The sequence below is a fragment of the Lithobates pipiens genome, unplaced genomic scaffold (genome assembly GCF_037356315.1).
Source record: "Lithobates pipiens isolate NorthernLeopardFrog02 unplaced genomic scaffold, aLitPip1_a1.2 Scaffold_18, whole genome shotgun sequence".
Classification (NCBI taxonomy): Eukaryota; Metazoa; Chordata; class Amphibia; order Anura; family Ranidae; genus Lithobates; species Lithobates pipiens.
The window spans coordinates 216,846,722-216,870,992 of NW_027507758.1; the positions used below are offsets into that span (position 1 = coordinate 216,846,722).

At 45.8% G+C, this 24,271-nt stretch overlaps 1 protein-coding gene across 2 annotated transcripts in view; it reads right to left on the reverse strand.

The window, feature by feature from the left end:
* Positions 1-24,271, reverse strand: part of COG2 (component of oligomeric golgi complex 2) — a 442,013-nt gene that overhangs the window by 360,442 nt on the left and 57,300 nt on the right. For both annotated transcript variants that reach the window (XM_077486570.1, XM_077486569.1), the window contains exon 4: positions 21,395-21,475. In XM_077486570.1, coding sequence (XP_077342696.1) covers positions 21,395-21,475 — 81 coding nt within the window. The remainder of the gene's footprint in view (positions 1-21,394; positions 21,476-24,271) is intronic.

The following is a 24,271-nucleotide window of genomic DNA, read 5'->3' on the forward strand; positions in this document are numbered from 1 at the left end:
TGACAATCTGGCAGCAAATGATGGGTACAGTGGCGGCGTTTAATGGGCACAGCGAGGCGGCGATTTCTGGGCACAGCAAGGCGGTGTTTGCTGGGCGCAGTGAGACGGCGATTTCTGGGCACAGTGAGGCGGCATTTTTGGGCGCAGTGAGGTGGCGATTTCTGGGCACAGTGAGGCGGCATTTTTTGGCAGAACAATGTACTGTATATGTAGTCAGTGCTATGCACGGGGCCCCGCCCCCCTCTCCAAGCTCCGCTCTCTCTCTCTCTCCCAGCAATTCTCCGCCCGCTTGAGTCCATAATTTTGGTCGACCGCTGAACAAATATCCCGCGCATGCGCTAATACAGCTTGAAGCCATAATTTTTCTTGACCAGTGAAGAAAAATCTCCGCCCACTTGAGGCTAGAATTTTTCTCCACTGTGAAAATATACTGCGCATGCGCTGTTAATGTTAGGGGATTGGCGCATGCGCGGTACAGGCCCGCCGTCAGCTGTTTCAGTGACGGAGCCACACCGGAAGTGACGGGGTGAGCGGTTTTCATAGGTCGCAGGAAATTTTACAACACCGGCATTTCTGTTTTAATTTGGTCTTAGTGGAACTATAGTGCTAGCTATATGAGTAATGGTGCTGTGCTGTGGACTCTGACATAAGTAATTAAAGTGAACTTGAGTAAAGTGCAAATGCAAACAAATAGTGTGAATCTCAAACTGATGAACAAAGGTCTATAATAAAGTGCAAATCAAAATGACAATTAAAATGACCTAACTGTAAATCTTAAAAACCAACAAATAATGTATGAAACCTACACAAGTGGGTTGGTGCTAAAGTGCAGATGATGCCGTGTGATACACCGCATAGCAGGAAAAAAACTATTCATCTGCCAGGGGTCACCTGACCTGGTGCCTGCTGCAGTAGGTCTCCATTTTCAAGTACAGATTTTTCCCAGCTTATTGCTAACCCGGAGAATAGCCCAAAAATCGCTGATTATGTTCTATTCTGCCCTCAGGGAGGTATGTGTATCTCCCAGAAACATGACCTTCTCTTCCCCTATTGCCCTCTTGAATCCCTGCACCTCCGGGGAAGATCTTATAGCAAAATCCAGTCCATTGCAAGGGCGAAAAACAGAACAGAGGCGATAATGGACACCCCTGCCTTGTCCCCCTCGCCAATCGAAACAACTCAGAGCACTCTCCGTTTTTTCTCACTTTGGCCCTAGGTGCCTCATATAATGTTCTAATCCAATTAATGAAAATTAGGGCCAAATTGAAATTCCGCTAGTACTCGCCAAAGGTAATGCCATTCAAGGTCATCAAGGGCCTTGATCGCATCAAGAGCCAAAACGCCCCTTGATCCCTCGTTTTTGCAAATGTAGTTGACGACTCAAGTATACCCGTCTTATATTTGCACTTGTGGCTCTGTCCGGTATAAACTCAGACTGATCCGGGTGTACAAGCTTTGAGATTATTCTATTTAGTCTTGCCGCTAACACCTTTGCTAGGATTTTTACATCTGAGCTTAATGGAGATATTGGCCTACAAGAGGCTACTTTGAGTGGATCTTTCCCCCCTTTGGCAAAACAATTGTTGCTTCTGTCTCCGGCCGCCCAGTTAAGTACTTCCAACAGTTTTGGAAGCAAGGTATACTTCCATAGTATTTTTACACTTCTATTAGCAAACCGTCCGGTCCTGGGGCTTTCTGGTTTTCCATAGCTGCTGTTGCATTTTGTAGTTCTTCCAATGGTATTGGGGCCTCCAATCCCTCTCTATCCTCTTTTGAAAGTGTGGGATCCTCAGACCTCTAAGGAAGACCCACATCTTACCCCCTACATTTACCTGTAATGTATTATACAGTTCCTTATAATAATTTTTAAACGTATTCACCATTTCCATTACACACCTAGAGGTTCTAGCTCCTCTACCGAAATAGCAAGTATAACTGAAGAGGGTGCGCTGCTTTAATTATTAGGGCCAACATGTGTCCCACTCGCCGCTTTCACACTGGAGCGATGCGCTGGCAGGACGGTGAAAAAAGTCCTGCTAGCCGCATCTTTGGAGCGGTGAAGGAGCGGTGTATTCACCGCTCCTACCCATTGAAATCAATGGGACACCGCGGCAATACCGCCGGCAAAGCGCCGCTGCAGCGGCGCTTTGCGGGCGGGTTTACCCTTTTTCGGCCGCTAGCGGGGTTAAACCCCCCCGCTAGCGCCCGCAGACCGCCGCTAAAACGACGGTAAAGCGCCGCTAAAAATAGCGGCGCTTTACCGCCAACGCCGCTCCCGTCCCAGTGTGAAAGCAGCGTTAAAGTGGTTGGAAACGCCATTTATGAAGTCTGACCTGGGCACATATATCTGTAGTGTTAACCGCATGCCGACACGGCTCGGAATCGCCGTTATGTTACGTCAGTAACAACGGCCACTAGGGGCACGCGCACTGCCGGAGGCGCACACAGGCACCCCCGCTCGCTCCCCTAGCCGATGCCAGTGCCCAGCGGTCTCGATCGCTGCCAAGCTCCCGTGGAACCGGCAGCTGTGTGTAAACACAGTTTCCGGTTCTCTGAGCAGGGAACTGTCAGATCGTCTGTCCATACAGAGAATGGACAGTGATCTGTTAGTTTCCCTGCACAGTCCCAGTCCCAGTCCCACCCCCACCCCCCCTTCAGTTAGAACATAAAATAGGATACACAATAACCCCTCCCCTGACCTAGTGTTAACCCCTTCACTGCCAGTGACATTTTTACAGCATTCATTTAAATAGTACTGATCGCTGTATTAATGCCAATGGTCCCAAAAATGTGTCAAAATTGTCCATGTCCACCATAATGTCGCAGTCATGATATAAAAAAAAAAAAAAAAAAAATTGCTGATCGCTGTTATTACTAGTAAAACATTTTTTATAAAAATGCCATAAATCTATCCCCTATTTTGTAGACACTAACTTTTCTGCAAAGCAAACGCTTATTGCTATTTTTTTACCAAAAATATTTAGAAGAATATGTATCGGCCTAAACTGATATAAAAAACATTTTTTTCATATATTTTTGGGGGATATAGCAAAAAGTTAAAAATGCGTTTTTTTCAAAATTGGCACTTTTTGTTTATAGCGCAAAAAATAAACTCAGAGAAGATCAAATACTAAAAGCAAGCTCTATATGTGGGATAAAAAAAATAAAAAAAAATAAAAAAGGACGTCAATTTTGTTTGGGGGCCACGTCGCACGACCACATGGCGTGGCAGTTAAAGCAACATATTGTCGAATAACAAAAAGTAGTCTGGTCTTTGGCTAGCCAAATGGTCCGGGGCTTAGGTGGTTAACTTATCTCTCTCCAAAGCTCCAAGTGCCATGTCTTTCTGCTGCTTCATTCCTCTGTTATCAGCATGTAAACTTCTGACAAGCTCTCCTACACAGGAGATAAAAGCTGCTGGAAATCTGTGTTGGGGAGGGAAGTTAGAGATAGATAAGCAGAGAACTGGTCTATTGAGACTGCAGCTCTGCAAGTTTCTTCGTTGCTCTGCCTATGTGGAGGGAGGGTGTGTGCCTTTCCTCCAATCAGCTCTCACACAGTCCATGTCCAAACTCCTCTTCCTGTTTCAGCGGTGGTTGTGGTTTGTAAAACTATGTGCATTTTCTAAAGAATGTAGAAAAGGGAAGACAGATATACATGTAAAACGTATGTTAATCTCTGTGTATTCACAAGGCTATTCACTTCACTGGGTATAGAAGAGGGTTTACATCCACTTTAATTCTTTGTGGAGATTCAACAAGGTGTTGGAAATTTTGGTTCCACCACATCCCAAAGGAGCTCTATTGGATTGAGATCTGGTGACTGTGGAGGCCACTGGAGTCCAATAAATGTATTGTCCTGTTCAAGGAACCAGTGGAGAGATGATTTGAGCTGTGACATGGAACATTATCCTGCTGGAAGAAGCCATCAGAAGATGGGTACTCTGTAGTCATAAAGTGATGGACAAGGTCAGCAACAATACTCAGGTATGCAGTGGCGTTTAAATTATGTTCAATTGGTACTCAGGGGCCCAAAGTGTGCTAAGAAAATATGCTGCACACCATTACACTGTACTGCCCAGGTGTAGTTATCAAGGTGATTTTTTAATTTACTACGATCTTGGTTTATGTTCGGATTCAGCGATTAATTGTATTTGATGATATTTTCATGCAGATACTGACATGCATTGGACCCGATTGAAATAAGTCCATTAATGATTTGTTGTATGTTTTTGCTGACTCTCAATGTTCAATCAATTTACAAATTCCTACTCCGCCCATTTGTGGGTGGGTCAGGTTCAGAGTAGTGCATTTATAAAGGCCGCAATGTGGGGGGTTAGAGTAAGCCCCTGTTGATGACCGCTTGTGTCGAAACGCGTCTGGCAGCATTACTTGCACCCCATATTGCTTTTTTTCTCTTATCCAATTCGTTTTTTGTGATCACTTTTTATATTTGTACAATATGTCCATTTTTAATAAAACCAATCATTTTTTTTTACCTACACCATCCAGAGCCCTCTTTCTTTTTCCTGTTACATGCCTTCTGTATTGGCCCCGTTGTTGAAATTCAAATACACTTGGCCTCGGTGACATTACCACCCTCGAGTGTGAGAAAACATCGGCTGGCATTCGGTGGCTTCACCTACCTCGATCCAGGACCAAGGACGCCTATAGGAGGACCTTACACCACGACCCATTTCCATATGAAGTTGGAATATACTCCTTCGGGATTACAAGTCTTTTAGACCCACTGCCGTAGGGCATGTAGGTCCAACATTTCTGGTAAGAGTACCTACCTTATACCTAGAGAGTGTGTTGCAGAGATTGCTACAGACAGATTGTTGTCGTTGGTGTCCGTGCTTGCCTTGGTTCATATGAGAGGACTGGCCATTTTATTTTATACAATGAGATCTATGGTTATACTGATGAACTGAGAATAAATCCATCCAGACAGGATTTATGCTACGCGATTCCATCGTCATCGTATTATCCATGCATTGTTTTTTTTGTTGTTTTTCACATTACAGTTATCACATTATGTTTATGATGTTGTTTAAAACTTGCTTTATAATAAGTTTAGAACTTCCTTATTCGAAACACAGGTCGTTTATACTTATATAGAATCGGTCCTCTGGCTTCAGAGTACACTCACTCCTTAGCGCTACATTTTTGGTTTTTACATACAGAGGCCCAATATTGAATAGCACCATCAGGCGTTCTAGGAGCATAACTTACACATCTCATTTCTCAACTACCTATTACATTTTTGAAGGCCCTGGAGCACCAGGATAATGGAAACGCCCACAAAGTGACCCCATTGTGGAAACCAATACCCCAACGTATAATCGATGAGGCATAATGAATGGTTAATTGTTTTTTCAGAAGTTTTGGGAAAATGTGGGGAAAAATGAAAACGCATTTTATTTTATTTTTTTAACGCAAAGTTGTCCATTTATAAGAGATTTCCAATATATAGCATGTACATAGCAAAAACAACACCCCAAAATACGTTTTGCTACTCCTCCTGAGTATGGCAATACCAAATGTGTGAGACTTTTACACAGCTTGGCCACATACAGAGGCCCAACATACAAGGAACACCATCAGGTGTTCCAGGGACAGGGGTAGAGGCTTCTCCCACCCAAATCTCTTCACCCCGCCTCCGAGTCTCCAGACCCTAATCTAGGAAAGGGAAAACAAATGAAATGGTCTTCCTCATTCAGAAAAACAATTCTGGAGCCCCTCACATATGTGAGACCCCTGTTATGAATCCCACTAGTCCACTGGGAGGGTACAAGATCAGTCCAAGAGGCAGGCAGGCAAGAGGCATGGTCAAACAGTCCAGGGTCAGTTGCAGATCAGTTAGAGGTATGTACAGAATGGGTAGGCAGAATAACAAGCCAGGGTCAGTTACAGAGCAAGCAGAGGCATAAGGGGTGTGAAGGTAGATGGCAGGAAGTGAGGGTTATGGTTACCATACTTCACTAATAATTCACCGAAGTATGGTAACGGCGGAAACAGTCACCTATGCAGAGGCCTGGTTAGGAAGGGCATTGGGCACAATGATAAGTGGCGTCTCTTCTCAATCCTTGTTTGTTGCACACCCGACATTTTTTCTGATGTTTTCGGCCTGTTGGTCTGGGAGGGATTTGATCAGGAAAGTGGCGTTCAGAGAGTCTGCTAATTACATCGGATCGAATGTTTTCTGGTGGGCCGTTCGGGTATACAAGGGCAGTGGCGATTTCCTCCTGGTAGCCAAGGAAGGGTATGGGTCTTTCTGTGGATTTTCGATAGATTACATACGTGTTGTACATGGCCAAATTAAAGAAATAAATAAAAAAAATAAAAAATTATACCACTGGTATGTTCTTCTTGTGGAAAGGTAGGGTTCAAGCATCTGGTCATTGAAGTCGACACCCCCCCATGAACATGTTGTACTCATGGATACAAGCTGGCTTTTGTATTGGGCCATTACTCCTGGTGATCTCAACAAATGTATTGTTGTGGATCGAAGAAAGCATGTACACATCCCTTCTGTCCCTCCACTTCACAGCCAAAATATCCTCGTTCCTTAAACTCGCCGCTTCGCCTTTTCTTAACTTTTGGTTGACGAGGCTTTGAGGAAAGCCCTTCCGGTACATCCTTACGGTGCCACATGCTGGAGTTTTCTTTCTATGGAGGTTGCGGAACAGGGGTAAACTTGTGTAAAAATTGTCCACATAGAGATGGTAGCCTTTTTCCAGGAGTGGGTTTTTGAGTTCCCAAACAACTTTCCCACTTGATCCGATGTATTTGGGGCAATTAGGGGGATGTAGCTGGGTGTCTTTCCCTTCGTATACAATGAAGGAATATGTATACCCTGTGTCTCAGTCGCACAATTTATACATTTTCACCCCATAGCAGGCCCTTTTGGAGGGAATAAATTGTTTTAGGCCCAGCCTGGCAGAAAATTTGATCAGGGACTCATCCACACATGTGTTGGTCTAGGGTAAACAACTGGGGGAAGATATCAGAAAAATGTATTTGCGGCCGAATTTTGTAAAGTTTATCAAAATTTGGGTCATTTCGGGGAAGGCACTGGGTATTGTCGTTCAAGTGTAGGAATCTCATAATCATGAGATATCTGGTCCGGGGCATTATTGAGGAAAAGATGAGCATGTGATAGATGGGGCGGGATGACCAATATGAATGTATTTCCTTTTTTCTGTTTAGTCCCATACAGAATGCGAGGCCCAAATTTTTTTTAAACTCCTCCACTGTTAGGGCTCTCCACTCGTAGGGACGGGCATAATAGGACGTTGGATTGCTTGCAATAAATTGTTGGGCATATAGGTTGGACCACAATTGATTCAAGCATGTCCTCGGTAAAAATTAAGTGGAAAAAGTCCATCAGGGAAAAATTGTATGTGTCCACCTGGACTCCTGGGTAGGCAGTGAAAAGGGGAACGTTAGCTTCTCCTGAGTTAGGAGGAAGCCACAAGGGGTTCTGGAGGGAATAGGGAAGGCTAGCACAGGGGACCTAACCCTTTGGGGCCGAGTTGACACACTGGTACTTGGCCTTTGCCGAGGTACTATGGTGCTGGTGGATGGCACCGCCTCCTCACCAGTACGCCTTTGTCTGACAGGCGGACTCTCATCTTCCTCCTCTGAGGCTGTCATTGTACCGCTGCTGAGGACAGGCTTGTAGTCCACGTCAGACTCTCAATATGAATATGAGGAGGAATCCGAAGCGGAGAGCTCCCCGTTGCTCTCGTTGGCCGCAAGAATATTGTATGCCTCCTCGGCTGAATATAACCTTTGTGACATTTTTAGTGATCACAAATGACACTAGCAGGTGACACTAACAGGTAGCACTGACGACACGTGGCTGGCAGATGGGGCTGGCGCTGACAGATTTATACACTAAAAATTTTCACAGATTGCTCTCCCTCGTCACACGCTGTCTCTGTGAGGAGGGAGAGACAGGGCAATGAGAGATGATCTCATATGTTTACATTTGAGATCATCTCACATTGGCAGCTACGATCGTGCTGTTAACGGCCGCTTTTATTGTCCGTTTACAGCGATCTGTGATTGCCTGTCTCCGGGGCACACGGCAAACACAGAACTTCCCTGATGCATGCCCGCGGCGGCGCGCATTGCGGAAGTAAACAGGAGGACGTCCAGGGACGGCCTCCCAGCAGATAGTGTCCGCTCTGTAGCTGTCTTTCGGCTATAGGGCGGGTGCAATGCGGTTAAGATCCAACTATCTTTAATTAAAATCAAGGCGTATTTTCGTACTTGGTGGCATTCCTGTGTGTTCGCGTAAGCATTATTCTCAATGTTTTCATAGCACTATGTCTAGTTCTAAGGCAAGAAGGGTCTCCATCTCCTTTCATAAACATTTACCAGTGCATTATTTGGAACATATAGCTGATCCTAATGGTTGATATCTCTTACTTGTGTGGGATAAACGCTTTACAATTGCTAATTTTTACATCCCGAATCATGATCAAACCACGTCAATTTCTCGTTACCTTAGACTTTTGGCAGATTTTGCAGAAGGTATTATCCTTGTGGGAGGAGATTTTAATTTAGCTTTAGAGCCCAAACTAGATAGCTCTGCTCAGCGATCTAATATCTCCCATTCTCGCTTGAGGGCTCTCAAAAAACAAAAAATTGTTTAAACATGGGTTAATTGATCTATTGCAGATTCTATATCCCAAAGATCGCAATTATACATAGTTCCATTAATAAATTAATCGTATAGTAGGCTAGATTATTTTCTATCAGGTCCGAAGTGAAAGCCCTCAATGCAAATAGGGTAATTTATCTGGTCTGAACACTCCTCTGTATTTTTAACAATATACCCCTCAGGTTTGGGGCACAAGTTGGTCTTGGTGACTGAATGATACACTTATGTAAGACCCACTTTGTCATAAGGCAATTGTAGAGGCAATTGGCAACTTTGTTTCTGATCATGAACTGGATGAAACTACTTTTCCATTAAAATGGGAAGCTCTAAAAGGTGGTATTACGATGGATATTTATTCAACATGGTTCTCATCTTAAAAAAAGAAAGGTCCACGGCCATTCAAAATACTTTGTCAAAGCTTCATTCCCTAGTAACTTCATATCAACAGAGATGTGCCTTGGGTAAGTATAGATTTGGGAACAAATGTGGGAGATTGTTAGCACATTCACTGCATCCAAGTCTTTCTCAGACATTTATATCTACTATTCGGAAGTCCTCGGGGGAATCTACATCAGACCCACAATCCCTCCAACAAACTTTTAGGGAATATTTTTCAGCCCTCTAAAACCTGGTTCCATCATCATCTTTGGAGGATATGAGAGTCGGTACTTGCCATATTGAAAGCTATGTACAGGAAACTGCTATTCCAATATTAGATGATGATAAATGGAAATCCTTGGATTGTCCTTTCTCATACGAGGAACCATTGGGTGCAATTGCTGATATCCCACCAGGTAAGAGTCTTGGCCCAGATAGATTCACCACAAAATTCTATAAAACTTATAAAGAATACCTATCCTCATTCATGCTCCAAGTGTTTAACTATCTCTTCTATTACTCCATTTCTGACTCTGACACTGGTAGCTCATATCACTTTGATTCCTAAACCAGAAAAGGATTTAACATTATGCTCTAGCTACCGTCTGATATCCTTAACCTCCCTGGTAGTATAATTATTTCAGATTTTAGGTGCTGAAAGAAGTACCATTATTTTGCATGGAAATTTGGCATTTTATATTGTAGTCCTGTAATTCTTAGGAATAACTCACTTAAATCTATCCAAACCGGAGTCTAGTAGACATCCCGGGTATGATAACGTTTGAAAAATGAAATCATAAATTATAATAAATTATAAATAAATTATACCAAATAATAATATAATAATAAAAATGATTCAATAATGTAATCAAATGAAAAAACACAGAAGTTTGCTCAGTTCCAGAATTGTCACTGTCATTACTTTTCAGTATTTGATGATGGATCTCCCCACAAATCGCAATCGCTCAATTCTGCGAGTGATTCTAATTTATTATTGCTGTTTTCTAGCTGGTCTAAAACCATTTTTGAAGTAAAGGGACAGTTTTGGTTGCTATGGACAATCTCCAGTTTCCAGGCATAAAGATCAGTTTTTATAATATAAAACTGCATGCAGGACACTGGAGAAACCACTAGGGACAAAGAGGGATGTGAAATAATTACATACAGCAATGTAATCTGTAAGATTACATTATACTGTATGTAATGTGTGTGTTTTACTTTTTGAATTTGGTGCCGTTCTCTGTCCCCGTGCATTGCAACGCTCGCAGGGAACAGAGGCCAGCGATGTGATGAATCGAGAGGAGGACGAGCCGCTCACAGTGCGGGGAGACATCGCTGGATCCAGGTGACAAGGTAAGTAAACTTAGCCTGGATCCAGCAATGCGATCTGGCACGGGTGTTACCACTTTTGGTTCTGAATTTTCACCCCGAGCCAGACTCGGGAATACCACCAGGGGGGTTAATTGGGGTAGACATAAAAATTGACTCGCTACGTCTCCAACCTCTTCTTCCGAGCCTGGTATAAACAGACCAGGCCAGATTTATTCAAGGAAGAGAAGCACGCAACACCATAATAAAAAAACCTTCCCACTTATGGGTTATGCCCAATCAGCTAAAATACCAGTATGCCTCCTTTCGGTTGAAGCAGAGAAGGCATTCGATCAGGTGGGGTGGTCCTTTCTTACACATACATTGATGCAAGTAAGGCTGGGTTCAAATTTTCTCAATAAGATCTTGGCATTTTATACTAAACCAGAGGCCAGAATAAGGATCAATGGTACCTGCCAGGGATACCATTGTATAGTTTTTCTATACAAAGTGGTACCCGCCAGGGATGCCCATTATCCCCTTTGCTTTATGTTCTAGTAATGGAACATTTAGCAATAGTAATTAGACAGAATCTATCACTGGTATATAATAGATCAATAGGAAATAAAATTAGCTTTGTTTGCTGATGATCTATTACTCTATGTCACTAATCCACGTTTCTATGCCTTTTATTCTACCTGAATTCCAGCGTTTTGGAGCCTTGAGCAATTTTAAAGTAGATCTAGCTTACACCACAACAAGTTACAGTGCTGAGAACGAATTACTTGTTTAAAATTTGTTCTTCGGAATTAAAATACCTAGGTATTAATATTCCTCCCGATCCGGCTCATATATACTCGAAACTATATCCCTCTTATGCTACGTACTCTACAAGATTAAAAAAAAAAAAATACGAGTCCAAGCTATATTCGTGGTTTTGGAGGATCCATATATTGAAAATGGATATAATACCTCGGTTATTATATCTTTTTCAAACTATCCTGGCTTTCGCCCCTAGATCTTTTTTCTCCACTTTACAATTGGCTCTTTTACAGGGTTGTTCTGAGGGAACAAGTGACCTAGACTACAGAAGAAAATTCTATCATTACCTAAAATTAAAGGAGGAGCGGGTGCACCGGACCTATATTACTACTATGTTGTGGCAGTCCTGACTGACTATGCAAGTGAATTGGTTTTACCATTCTGATACTAAAACAATGGGTATTAATAGAACAGTGGTTGAATCAATTTGATATTCAGGCACTTCCTTGGTTGGATTTATCTACTGGAGATGATCACTGAAACTCACTCTTTACTCTACCCCCCCCCCCCCCTCCATCTCATCTATTGAATATTTGGGTTAAAAAAGGCCTTTCAGCTAAGAATTTCTTCACAAGTAGGATCTATGACACCCCTATTTGGCAATCCCCAATTTCCTCAGGTAGTGGACCGGATAGGTTTCTTTGTATGGAATAGGGAGTCTCACCCAAGAGTGAGCCAGATTCTCTGTCAGGGAACACTTCCACCCTTACCAAAATTATTCCCTACGCAGCAGCTTTCATTTACACAATGGTTGGAATATCGGCAATTACTGTAATTTTTATTTGAACTTCGTTTGCTACAAGACTATACCAAAGCATGTTCTATCAACAATATAAAAAATACTTATTATAAAAAAATAAATAAAAAAACAAACACCCTGAGCTCCCAGAATATATAAACAAATGGGTAAGTGATCTCACTGTTCAAATTGAAGCCGAAGAGTGGGAGAAGTAATTTACCCTTACATATTGTTTGTCATCAACAATTAAAGCACAAGAGACAAGCTATAAGCTCCTCTCCCATTGGTATTGGAGTCCAATGTCACTAGAGCGTATATACCCGGATGTATCTGATGTATGTTGGCAGTGTCATTCTGCCAAGGGTTCGCTGTTACATATGTGGTGGGAATGTCCTCAAATCCATAATTTTTGGGAAACGATTATGCAATTGTATACTACAGTTACAAGGGAGTTAGTCCCCAATATTCCTCAAGTTACCTTGCTCTCCATTTTACCAGGATCGTAAAGACATTAAAAAGCCTTCTCAGACATTGGTTGACAACAGCGAGATTGTAGTGACCACCAGTGCCGCCGAATAACCAATCTCCATCGGTAAATGAATGGGCTATCAAAATAGATTATATCGAGAGGATGGAGATCCTTTTAGCACATGATTTGAACACATATGAAAAATGCAGCCAGATATGGGTCCCCTGGAGGGCGTACACCGAATCAACAGGAAACTAGAAGTCTTTAACCACTTCAATATCGGGCCATAGTCAAATGACGACCACAGATGGGATCTCCCATCCTGGGTGGACGTCATATGACGGCCTTGGTATTGCGCTGCTCATGCACGCGCCGATCAGGGATGCGGCTTGTCACCCTGACACAGCCCAACCCCGATCGCAGTAAAGAGCCAAATGATATTGGCTCTTTACCACGTGACCGGCTGTGTCCACTCACAGCCGGTCACAGAATGTAAACAAACCGCGGTAACGAGATGTTACCGGGTTCTCTTCCTCACACACTGATCGTGTGTGAGAAGGAGATTGCGGTAACATCTCGTTACCACTCAGTGTACACCAACACACACGGATTACCCCCCCCCCCCAACAAAGAGGACCTGTCACTACCCATCAAAGTACCCGTCCCAGCCCATCCGAGTACTCAAGTACCTGTCCCAGCCCACCCGGGTACCTGTCCCAGCCCACCCGGGTACCTGTCCCCAGCCCATCCGAGCACCCGTGTACCTGTCCCCAGCCCATCCGAGCACCCGAGTACCTGTCCCCAGCCCATCCGAGCACCCGAGTACCTGTCCCCAGCCCATCCGAGCACCCGAGTACCTGTCCCCAGCCCATCCGAGCACCCGAGTACCTGTCCCCAGCCCATCCGAGCACCCGAGTACCTGTCCCCAGCCCATCCGAGCACCCGAGTACCTGTCCCCAGCCCATCCCAGCCCATCCGAGTACCTGTCCCCAGCCCGTCCCAGCCCATCCGAGTACCCGTCCCAGCCCATCCGAGTACCCGTCCCAGCCCATCCGAGTACCCGTCCCAGCCCATCCGAGTACCCGTCCCAGCCCATCCGAGTACCCGTCCCAGCCCATCCGAGTACCCGTCCCAGCCCATCCGAGTACCCGTCCCAGCCCATCCGAGTACCCGTCCCAGCCCATCCGAGTACCCGTCCCAGCCCATCCGAGTACCCGTCCCAGCCCATCCGAGTACCCGTCCCAGCCCATCCGAGTACCCGTCCCAGCCCATCCGAGTACCCGTCCCAGCCCATCCGAGTACCTGTCACCAGCCCATCCGAGTACCTGTCACCAGCCCATCCGAGTACCCGTCCCAGCCCATCCGAGTACCCGTCACCAGCCCATCGGAGTACCCGTCCCAGCCCATCCGAGTACCTGTCACCAGCCCATCCGAGTACCTGTCACCAGCCCATCCGAGTACCTGTCACCAGCCCATCCGAGTACCCGTCCCAGCCCATCCGAGTACCCGTCCCAGCCCATCCGAGTACCTGTCACCAGCCCGGAGTACCCGAGTGCCTGTCACCAGCCCGTCGGAGTACCCGAGTGCCTGTCACCAGCCCGTCGGAGTACCCGAGTGCCTGTCACCAGCCCGTCGGAGTACCCGAGTGCCTGTCACCAGCCCGTCGGAGTACCCGAGTGCCTGTCACCAGCCCGTCGGAGTACCCGAGTGCCTGTCACCAGCCCGTCGGAGTACCCGAGTGCCTGTCACCAGCCCGTCGGAGTACCCGAGTGCCTGTCACCAGCCCGTCGGAGTACCCGAGTGCCTGTCACCAGCCCGTCGGAGTACCCGAGTGCCTGTCACCAGCCCGTCGGAGTACCCGAGTGCCTGTCACCAGCCCGTCGGAGTACCCGAGTGCCTGTCACCAGCCCGTCGGAGTACCCGAGTGCCTGTCACCAGCCCGTCGGAGTACCCGAGTACCCGTCACCAGCCCGTCGGAGTACCCGAGTACCCGTCACCAGCCCGTCGGAGTACCCGAGTACCCGTCACCAGCCCCGTCGAAGTAACAGAGTACCTATTTGCAGCCCATGCCTCATAGAATACACATTGGGGTGTTAGCTTTCCAAAATGGGGTCATTTTGTGGGTAATTCCATTGTCTTGGTGCTCCAGGACCTTCAAAAGTGTGATAGGTAGGAACGAAATGAGATGTGTAATTTATGCTCCTAGAACGCCTGAAGGTACCACTTCCATGTTGGACCTCTGTATATGGCCAGGCTGTGTAAAAGTCTCACACATGTGGTATCGCAATACTCAGGAGTAGCAGAATGTGTTTTGGGGTGTAATTGTTGCTATATACATGCTATGTGTAAAAAAAAATGAACCACTCAAAAGACTCATAATGCTTCATACTTTGGGGTGTTTGTTTTCCAAAATTGGGTCATTTTGTGGGTAATTCTACTGTCCTGGTGCTCCAGGGCCTTCACAAATTTAATAGGTCGTTAGGAAATTAGGGGTGTCATTTATGCTCCTAGAACCCCTTACGGTGCTCCCTGCATTTTGGACCTGTGTGGCCAGCCTGTGTAAAAGTCCCACACATGTGGTATCGCCATACTCGGGAAGAGTTGCAGAATGTATTTTGGGGTGTAATTGGAAGTATGAATATGCTGTGTATGAGAAATAAATTATGACAATTTTGTAAAAAAAAAAAAAAAAAAAAAAAAAAACCCACAACACCACACCTTCTTTATCCCAAGAATTGTGGTGAAAAAATTACAACTTCAAAAAAACTCACCATGCCTCTTACTAAATACCTTGGACTGTCTACTTTTCAAAAAGGGGTAATTTGGGGGGTATTTGTACTTTCATGACATTTCAGAGCCTCAAGAAATGAGATAGGCCATCAGTACATCAGATGTGATCAGATGTGATAAATTTTCAATGATTTGCACCATAGCTTGTAGACTCTAACTGTCAAAGAGACTAAATATCCACCAATTTGGTTTATTTTTTACCAAAGATGTAGCCGTATAAATTTTGGCCCAAATTTATGAACAAAAATTACGTATTTGCCAAATTTTATCATAGATACTAAAAAAAATGTTTTTTTTTCAAAATTTTCGCTCTTTTTTCAGGAGCAAATGTTAAAAAGGTGTAAAAATATTAAACGAACAAAGCAAACAAAAAAAGTTTTAAGCAAATAAATATGATATACTTTCCTATCTATTTACTAATGCTAGCAGCATAAGGATAAAAAATAGTCAATGTTGATTGACAGAGTGAAGTTCCACTCCACATTCTCTGCATTAGCCTAGGTTTGCACTGACAGCGGGAATGAAATTGTGCGAGTTCAGCTGAACTCGCACGATTTCCTTCACGCATGTCAGTCCTGACTTGGGGGGGCGATTTCAGATACATCTGCACAAATGTCTAATGAAATCGCACCCCGAAGTCGCCAAAAGTTGTGCAGGAACTACTTTTGGGAATAGGTGTGACAGATTCGGACTGCGCCATTGCCGACAATAGCATGCGATTTGACATGTCAAATTGCATGCTATAATGTGAACCAGGGCTTAAGGTAAAAAAAAAAAAAAAAAAAAAAAAAAAAAAAAGAAGAAGAGGAGGTAAAAAAAATGTTTAGATAGCAGAATTGCCCACCTCATCCCCTTATACTTACCAGAGTCCTCAATCCAGCTCTCTTTCTCTCTCTCTGTGACTGACAGGCAGAAGCTGAAGCCATTTTCTCCTGCTGCTGTCAAATTCAGTGAGGAGTGATTGGGGCTGAACAGCACTGTAGTTGTCAGACACACACAATGCAGATTCTACCGCTGCTGCACAAACTCCTCTTCAGAATCTCCATTCATTCTTTGGTAACAACCACTCATCACCAAGGAAGGCAAAAATAGGATTTTTGTACTCACCGTAAAATCCTTTTCTCGGAAGTTCATTGACGGACACGGTTCTTTAACCACTTCAATACCAGGCACTTAAACACCTTCCTGCCCAGACCAATTTTGAGCTTTCAGCGATGTCGCACTTTGAATGACAATTGCGCGGTCATGCTACACTGTACCCAAATGAAATTTTTATCATTTTTTCCCACAAATAGAGCTTTCTTTTGGTGGTATTTGATCACCTCTGCGGTTTTTATTTTTTGCTAAACAAATAAAAAAAATACCGAAAATTTTGAAAAAAAAAAAAAGTTTTTTTTGTTTCAGTCTCAAAACTTTGCAAATAAGTAAATTTTCTCCTTCACTGATGGGGTTACACTGATGGGCAATGATAAGGCGGCACTGATGGGCACCAATGAAGTGGCACTGATGAGGTGGCATTTATGGACACCGATATGTGGCACGGATTGGCGACACGGATGGGCATGGGTTAGTCGGCACAGGTGGGCATGGGTTAGTCGGCACAGGTGGGCATGGGTTAGTCGGCACAGGTGGGCATGGGTTAGTCGGCACAGGTGGGCATGGGTTAGTCGGCACAGGTGGGCATGGGTAGGCGGCACCGATAGGCGGCATTGTATTATAATATATTGTACTAATGGATGCCAATCAGTGTCAATCAATAATGCATGCCAATCAGTGATGCCCATTGTGGGCACTGATTGGAATCCATTATGGGCACTGAATAGAATCCCTGGTGGTCTAGGGTGGCATACCTTGTCCTGGGCATCCCTGGTGGTCTGGTGGTGTCCTTGGTGGTCCAGTGTGGGCATCCTCGGGGGGGCTGTGCTGATAATCGATCAGCACAGACCCCCCCTGTCAGAGGAGCAGCCGATCGGCTCTCCTCTACTCGCGTCTGACAGACGCGAGTGAGGAAAAGCCGATCACCGGCTTTTCCTATTTACACTGATCAGCCGTGATTGGACATGGCTGATCACGTGGTAAAGAGTCTCCGTCGGAGACTCTTTACCGAGATCGTAGTTGCCGGGTGTCAGACTGACACCCCGCAACAACGATCGCCGCGATGCGCACCCCCGGCGGCGCACAGCGGCTCATAATCCTGATCACGTCATATGACGTCCGGTCAGGATTATGCAACCACTTTGCCATCGTCTATTTGTTATAGGGTGGGCGGCAAGTGGTTAAATCTTGACCATAGTGTTATCACGCCACCTTCAGGAGATGACTAGGCAGAGCATGTAAAAACAGCAAGACTACATAGCTCCGCCCAGGGGGCAGTCCCTCTGGCTATAACCCCTCAGCCTGCTTCCTGCAGCTCAGTTCGTCAACAAGCAGTACAACGTAAAATAGGAGGGGTGGGTGCTGTGTCCGTCAATGAACTGCAGAGAAAAGGATATAACGGCGAGTACAATCCTATTTTCTCTTTCGTTCATTAATGGACACAGCTCCTTTAAATCTTGACCGTAAGGACGTCCCCAAGCAGTGTCAAATCGAGGGGTAGAAACAGCCACAAATAACTTCACCCACAACCAGAGGAACGCCTCAACGGAGGTGTTGCAATCTGAAACGGTCGCACCAGAACTTGCGGCCAACGTATGCATCAAAAATGCCTTTACAACAACAAAAACATAAAACTTTTTTTAAAAAGAAAAAAAAAGCATAAATTGCAACTTTACACAGCTGCCTGCAAAACCTTGCGGCCAAAGCAAGCATCCGAAGATGCTCTTACATCCTCTGTAGAATTTTGTGAAAGTGTGAACGGACGACCAAGTCGCCACCTTACACACTTGGGAGACAGATGCTTGATGTCGGAAAGCCCAAGAGGTCCCAATTGCTCTGGTGAAATGGGCCGTGACAGGAAAGAGGGGCACCTGCCCCTTCAAGGCATAAGCCTGGACCACGATCTGTCTGATCCACCAGAAAATGGTGGTCGATGAGACTGCCAGACCTTTTTTCGGACCAGTCACTGAGACAAGAGTCTGACTTCCGGAAGGGAGCTGTAGCAGACAGATATACCCTCAGAGCCCAGACCACATCCAGGGAATGTAGGGCAACTTCTTTTGGATGTGTCGGCTTAGGACAAAGGGATGGTAATACAATGTCCTCATTGAGATGGAATGCCGAAACCACCTTTGGAAGAAAAGAAGGTTGTGGATGTAGCACCGCCTTATCCCTGTGGATAACCAGATAGGGCGACTTGCAAGACAAGCCTGCCAACTCAGAAACCCTGGCAGATGTAATTGCCATTAAAAAGACAACTTTTTGGAAAAGCATCAACAAGGAAATCTCCCTGATGTTCTTAAACGGCAGTTTCTGAAGCGCCAATAGCACCAGGTTCAGATCCCACGGAGGTAGGGATGGTCGAACTGGAGGGACTACATGCCGAACCCCTTGTATAAAAGGTGCTTACCAATGAGCGAGATGCCAAGGGTAGTTGGGGAAAAAAAAAAAAAAAGACAGCCAAGGCTGATACTTGTCCCTTGATGGTGCTTAAGGCAACTTTCTGATCTACTCCTCTCTGTAAAAACAGCAGGATTCTGTAAACCAAATAAGTGTGCGGACACCACCCCATCTCCTCACACATGAAGATGTAGGCCTTCCATGTACGATGGTAAATCTTCCGAGAAGAAGATTTCCGTGCCCTCAGCATAGTGGAAATTACCAAGTCTGACAGACCACGGTCCTTTAGTACCTGGTTTTCAACAGCCATGCCGTTAAAACCAGTGACGGTAAAGCAGGATGGAGTATCGGACCTTGCGATAGGAGGTCTTCTCACATCGGCAACCGCCACCAGGCTTACTAGGTCGGTGCACCAAGGATGCCGCGGCCAGTCTGGGGCAATCAGTATTACTGGAATCCCCTCGGCCTCCACTCTGCGTGGCAGGCATGGTAACAGTTTAAGCAGGGGAAAGGCATAAAGCAGCCGACACTGCTCCCATGGAGCCACCAACACGTCTGATGCGTCCGCCTAGGGGTCTGTTGTCAGGGACACAAACCTCTGCACCTCAAAAGGACCAGGCCACAGCCTTGGCTCGCCTGTCGGTTGGGTCCTTGAATGCAGGAGTCCCTTCTACCGGAATTGTGGTACTTTATTTAACCTGGATACCGGGGGCCAATGACTGGAGGAGGCTCTCCTCAAAAGGGGGAATGCACCGCCATTCTCCTTGGGACTGAAAGGGCCCATTGTGGGCTCCCCCATTCCTTGTAGGTGAACTTATCAAAATAAGTAAAATACAGGAACACCTTAGGTGCACGGGTCGGTTTACGGGACCCAAAAGGGGCCGACACCTCAGAAGAAGATCCTGCTGCATCCCGTATCTTCAGGGTACCCCGCACAGCAGTGATAAGTGCTCCTACTAGCACTGACCCAGACACAGAATCATCCTCACTCTCCGAATGGTCCTGATCTGCATCCTCTGACATGTCAGAACAGGGGCCCCCAGTCACCAGGGGGCCAGAGTCTGAATCAGAACTTTCTCCAGAGGACAGTTTTTTTACCCCCCTTGCGCCGACATGCCGCCTCCACCCTGGCAGCGAATGTTTCCAGGACCGCCGACAAAGTGTCCATAGGAACTGCATTGTTTGCAGGAGAGCCAGTTGCAATTACATGGATATCTGGGGAAGAAGCGCCAGCTTCTGACGCCATGCTGACCCAGCTTGCCTGCGATACTTGGGGACCTAGGGGCAAGGTACACAATTCCACCCTCCTAGCTGCTCACAGACTGAGGGGCCCAACCGCAGGACTCACCACCCTGAACGAGTGCTACGCTGTGCTGCCGCTGACCACTGTGTTCTGTGTCCAGTCACAGGTGCCCAGAGTAAAAAAACACGCTGTTCTGAGGTAAAAGGACCAGCACTGGAGGTAAAACAACGCTGAGACTACAAGAAAATGGCAGTCGCCCATTTTTGTATAAAAAACACCAAGAAAATGGCTGCTGGACCTCTAGAAAATGGCTGACAGCCATGCTCTGCACAGAAACGACAGAAAAATGGCAACGGCTGCCGGAAAATTGGGGCCAGCACATTCTGAGGAAAAAATTTACACAGGCACCTCTCACACACAGAACAGGGGCAGAAAGACAATGAACGGACCCCAACAGCCAGCGCAGCCCCTGCCAAGGTACAGAGTCCCCTCAGAGGAGCCCTGGCCCAGGTACATACACCTCACCTCATGCCCAGTCATGAAGCGGCCCCCGCAGGGGGAGGAGGGAAACAGGGATAGGGAGAGAGGAAATGGAGCATGAGAGACCCGCTAATCGACCTCCCAGGGAATGCCCACCTGCTCTATCCTGTCGAGGCAGGGAGAGCTGTACTTAACCTTCCGGTCGGAATAGCTGGACGCATGCCATCACCCGAGCAGTACGGGGTGGCTGCTGGCCACGGCACACTGACACAGACAGCAGTAGCCCGGTCATGTGTGTGCCCCGGAGCATATAGCTCGCCGGCCGCCCCTGTAGCAGAAGGGGCAGGTCGTGGCCAAGCCAGCGCGTAGCCAGGGCTTCCTCAAGCTCGTTGGCCAGGCTGGGAGACTACAAGGATCTACTAAAAAAAAAAAAAAAATATAATCCCCAGGACCAATGATCCCTTCAGGGAGCCTAGGTCCTTCTTCACTAGGAAAAGAACTGAGCTGCAGGAAGCAGGCTGAGGGGTTATAGACAGAGGGACCGACCCCTGGGCGGAGCTATGCAGTCTTGCTGTTTTTACATGCATTATATGTTCTCCCTAGTCCTCTCCTGAAGGTGGCGTGATAACCCTACGGTCAAGATTTAAAAGGAGCTGTGTCCGTCAATGAACAAAAGAGAAATACATATTTTCTGCAGGAATTAAAAAAGCCCACAATTCAAATGCACAGAAAAAGCAAAGCTGTTGGGAGAATTTGGAGGAGGGGCGTGCAGTATCAAGTGGAAACTCAAAGATATCATCAGAGCAGGGACTGGCAAGTATGAGACTTGGAAGGGGGTTACCAGTGTTGGGGGTTGTAGGGTATTGAGAGCTAAATAAAGATAAACTGTACTACAAGTACAGGGGGCTTCGGGAGATCATCTTAAAAGTGAAACACTCGTTAAAAATACTAGCTGAATCTAATGCGCTTTAATCAGTTTACAGGCTACATAACTTGCCTTTTTTTTCATAAGGTCATCTTGTTTAGCCAAACGCTCATCCACTGCCCGAATGCTGTAGTTAACAGATGTTTTCAGACCCTACAAAAAAAAAAAAAAAAAAAAGTGCAATTAAAAACTTAACTTTAGGCAAGAGAATAAAAAATAAAAATCTAGAAGAGCTAACTCACAAGCAAATATTAAGTGCACGGCTGACCATACACTATACATCTGATTGTACATTCTTCTTTAGACCTATCTTTAACTATGCAGTGCAAGACCCTGACTGAAAGAATTGTTCAGGTAGGTCCTTCAATTAAATTGTTTTAGTAAAGCTAAAGCATATTGTACAGAAATGGTACAATCAGATTGCATAGTGGCATATATTGCATATTATTTTATATATATACACTGTGATTCTGTACTTGCCAAATATGCTTCAGATATCTCCCTCCACTGAGTCTGGCTGCAGCCATTTTAACTATGGGCAGCTGAAGCTGCTGCACGTTCACTACCTGGATTTACACCTCCAGCTCCGATTGGTCCTCTTATGACACCCCCCTCCCCCCCCCCCGCCCCGCCGCAAACTCTCAAGAGTGAGTGAGAGTGCTCTGCATGATGTAATAAGCGTAGGCTAATGACCAGACAAGAAACAGGAAGTGGGCTGCATAACATTTACTGGCAGAAAAAATATATATGTTTTACTATCCAAAGATAAATAAGGGCAGAAGATTTGATAGATGTAAAAGTTGGAAACAATTACTGAAGGTCCGCTTTAAACACTTAAGGACAGCCGCATGTAATTACACGTTAGCACAATGGCACGGACAGGTACAATTACGTACCCGTATGTGCCTGCCTTCCAGCGGGTGGGGGACCGATCGGACCCCCTCCCGCTGGCTGCGGCGGTCCATTTCGCTTCAGGAGCGATCCGGGATGAGGGGATGGCCGTTGGTTTCTGGCCATTCCCTCTCGATAGCTCCTGGCGAATAAGAAGCTTCCCCTGCCTGTGTAGTGTAAACACAGGCAGGAGGAAGTGATGTCACTCTCCTTGGGGCGGTCTTTTTGACCGGACGGCGAGGAGAAGACATCATAGTAAGTGCACTAACAGTACACTGACATGTAGGTACACATAGGCACACTTTAACCCCAGTCACCCCCTGATGACCCCTCCCCCACCCCCCCTCCCAGTCACAGTGTCACTGATTGCAGTGATCATTTATTTACTGATCACTGCATTTAGTGTCAGTTGTAACTGTAAAAAACTGTCAGGGCAGTTAGTGCCCCCCCCCCCCACCCCCCCCCCCAATAAAGGTTTAACCCCCTGATTGCCCCCCAGGTAACCCTTTCACCCCCTTCTGCCAGTGTCACTAAGCGATCGATTTTTCTGATCGCTGCAGTAGTGTCACTGGTGCCGCTAGGTAGCTAGTTATTTTTTAGGTTCACCGCCAGGTTTTTATAGCGTTAGGTACCCCCATATACTACCCAATAAAAGGTTTTAACCCCCTGATTGCCCCTAGAGTTAACCACCGTATAAGTGTTACGGGTGACGCTGGTTAGTTTGCTTTTTATAGCATCAGGGCACCCACCATTTATTACCCAATAAAGGTTTAACCCCCTGATCACCCAGCGGGTGATATCAATTAGGTTTTAGGGTCAGATAGGGTCTGCGTCGCCCCAGGCAGCACTAGGTTAGTGCCAGTACCGCTAACACCCACGCGCAAAGCATACACCTCCCGTAGTGGTATAGTATCTGAACAGATCAATATCTGATCAGATCTATACTAGCATCCCCAGCAGTTTAGGGTTTCAAAAAAAAAAAAAAAACGCATCGTTAGCGGGATCAGTCCAGATACCTGCTAGCACCTGCATTTTGCGCATCCGCACAGCCCACCCAAGTGCAGTATCGATCGATCACTGTCACTTACAAAACACTAAACACATAACTGCAGCATTCGCAGAGTCAGGCCTGATCCCTGCGATCGCACACAGTTTTTTGGTAGCGTTTTATATTTAAATCCTGAAGGCAGCGCTTGGTTTTCGGGGTCCCGTACGCGGCTAGGCTCCCAAAAAGTCCCCCACATGTGGTATCCCCGTACTCAGGAGAAGCAGCAGAATGTAATTTGGGGTATAATTTCACATATGCCCATAGCATGTGTGAGCAATATATCATTTAGTGACAACTTTGTGCAAAAAAAAAAAGTTTGTAATATTCCCGCAACTTGTGGCAAAATATAAACTTTTCCATGGACTCAACATGCCTCTCAGCAAATAGCTTGGGGTGTCTACTTTACAAAATGGGGTCATGGGGGGGGGGGGGGTTGTGTTATTTTGGCATTTTATGGCCTTCGAAACTGTGATAGGTAGTGAGGAGTGAAATCAAAAATTTGCACCCTTAGAAATCCTGAAGGCGGTGACCGGTTTTCGGGGTGCCGTACACGGCTAGACTCCCAAAAAGTCCCACACATGTGGTATCCCCGTACTCAGGAGAAGCAGCAGAATATATTTTGGGGTGCAATTCCACATATGACTATGGCATGTGTGAGCAATATATCATTTAGTGACAACATTTTGTAAACTTTTTGTCATTCAAATCACTTGGGACAAAAAAAATATTCAATGGGCTCAACATGCCTCTCAGCAATTTCCTTGGGGTGTCTACTTTCTAAAATGGGGTCATTGGGGGGGGGGGGGGTTGTACTGTCCTGCTATTTTAGCACCTCAAGAAATGAGATAGGCAGTCATAAATTAAAAGCTGTGTAAATTCCAGAAAATGTACGCTATAACTTTTGCACAAACCAATAATATATTTATTGACATTTTTTTTTTTTTACTAAAGACATGTGGCTGAATACATTTTGGCCTAAATGTATGACTAAAATTGAGTTTATTCAATTT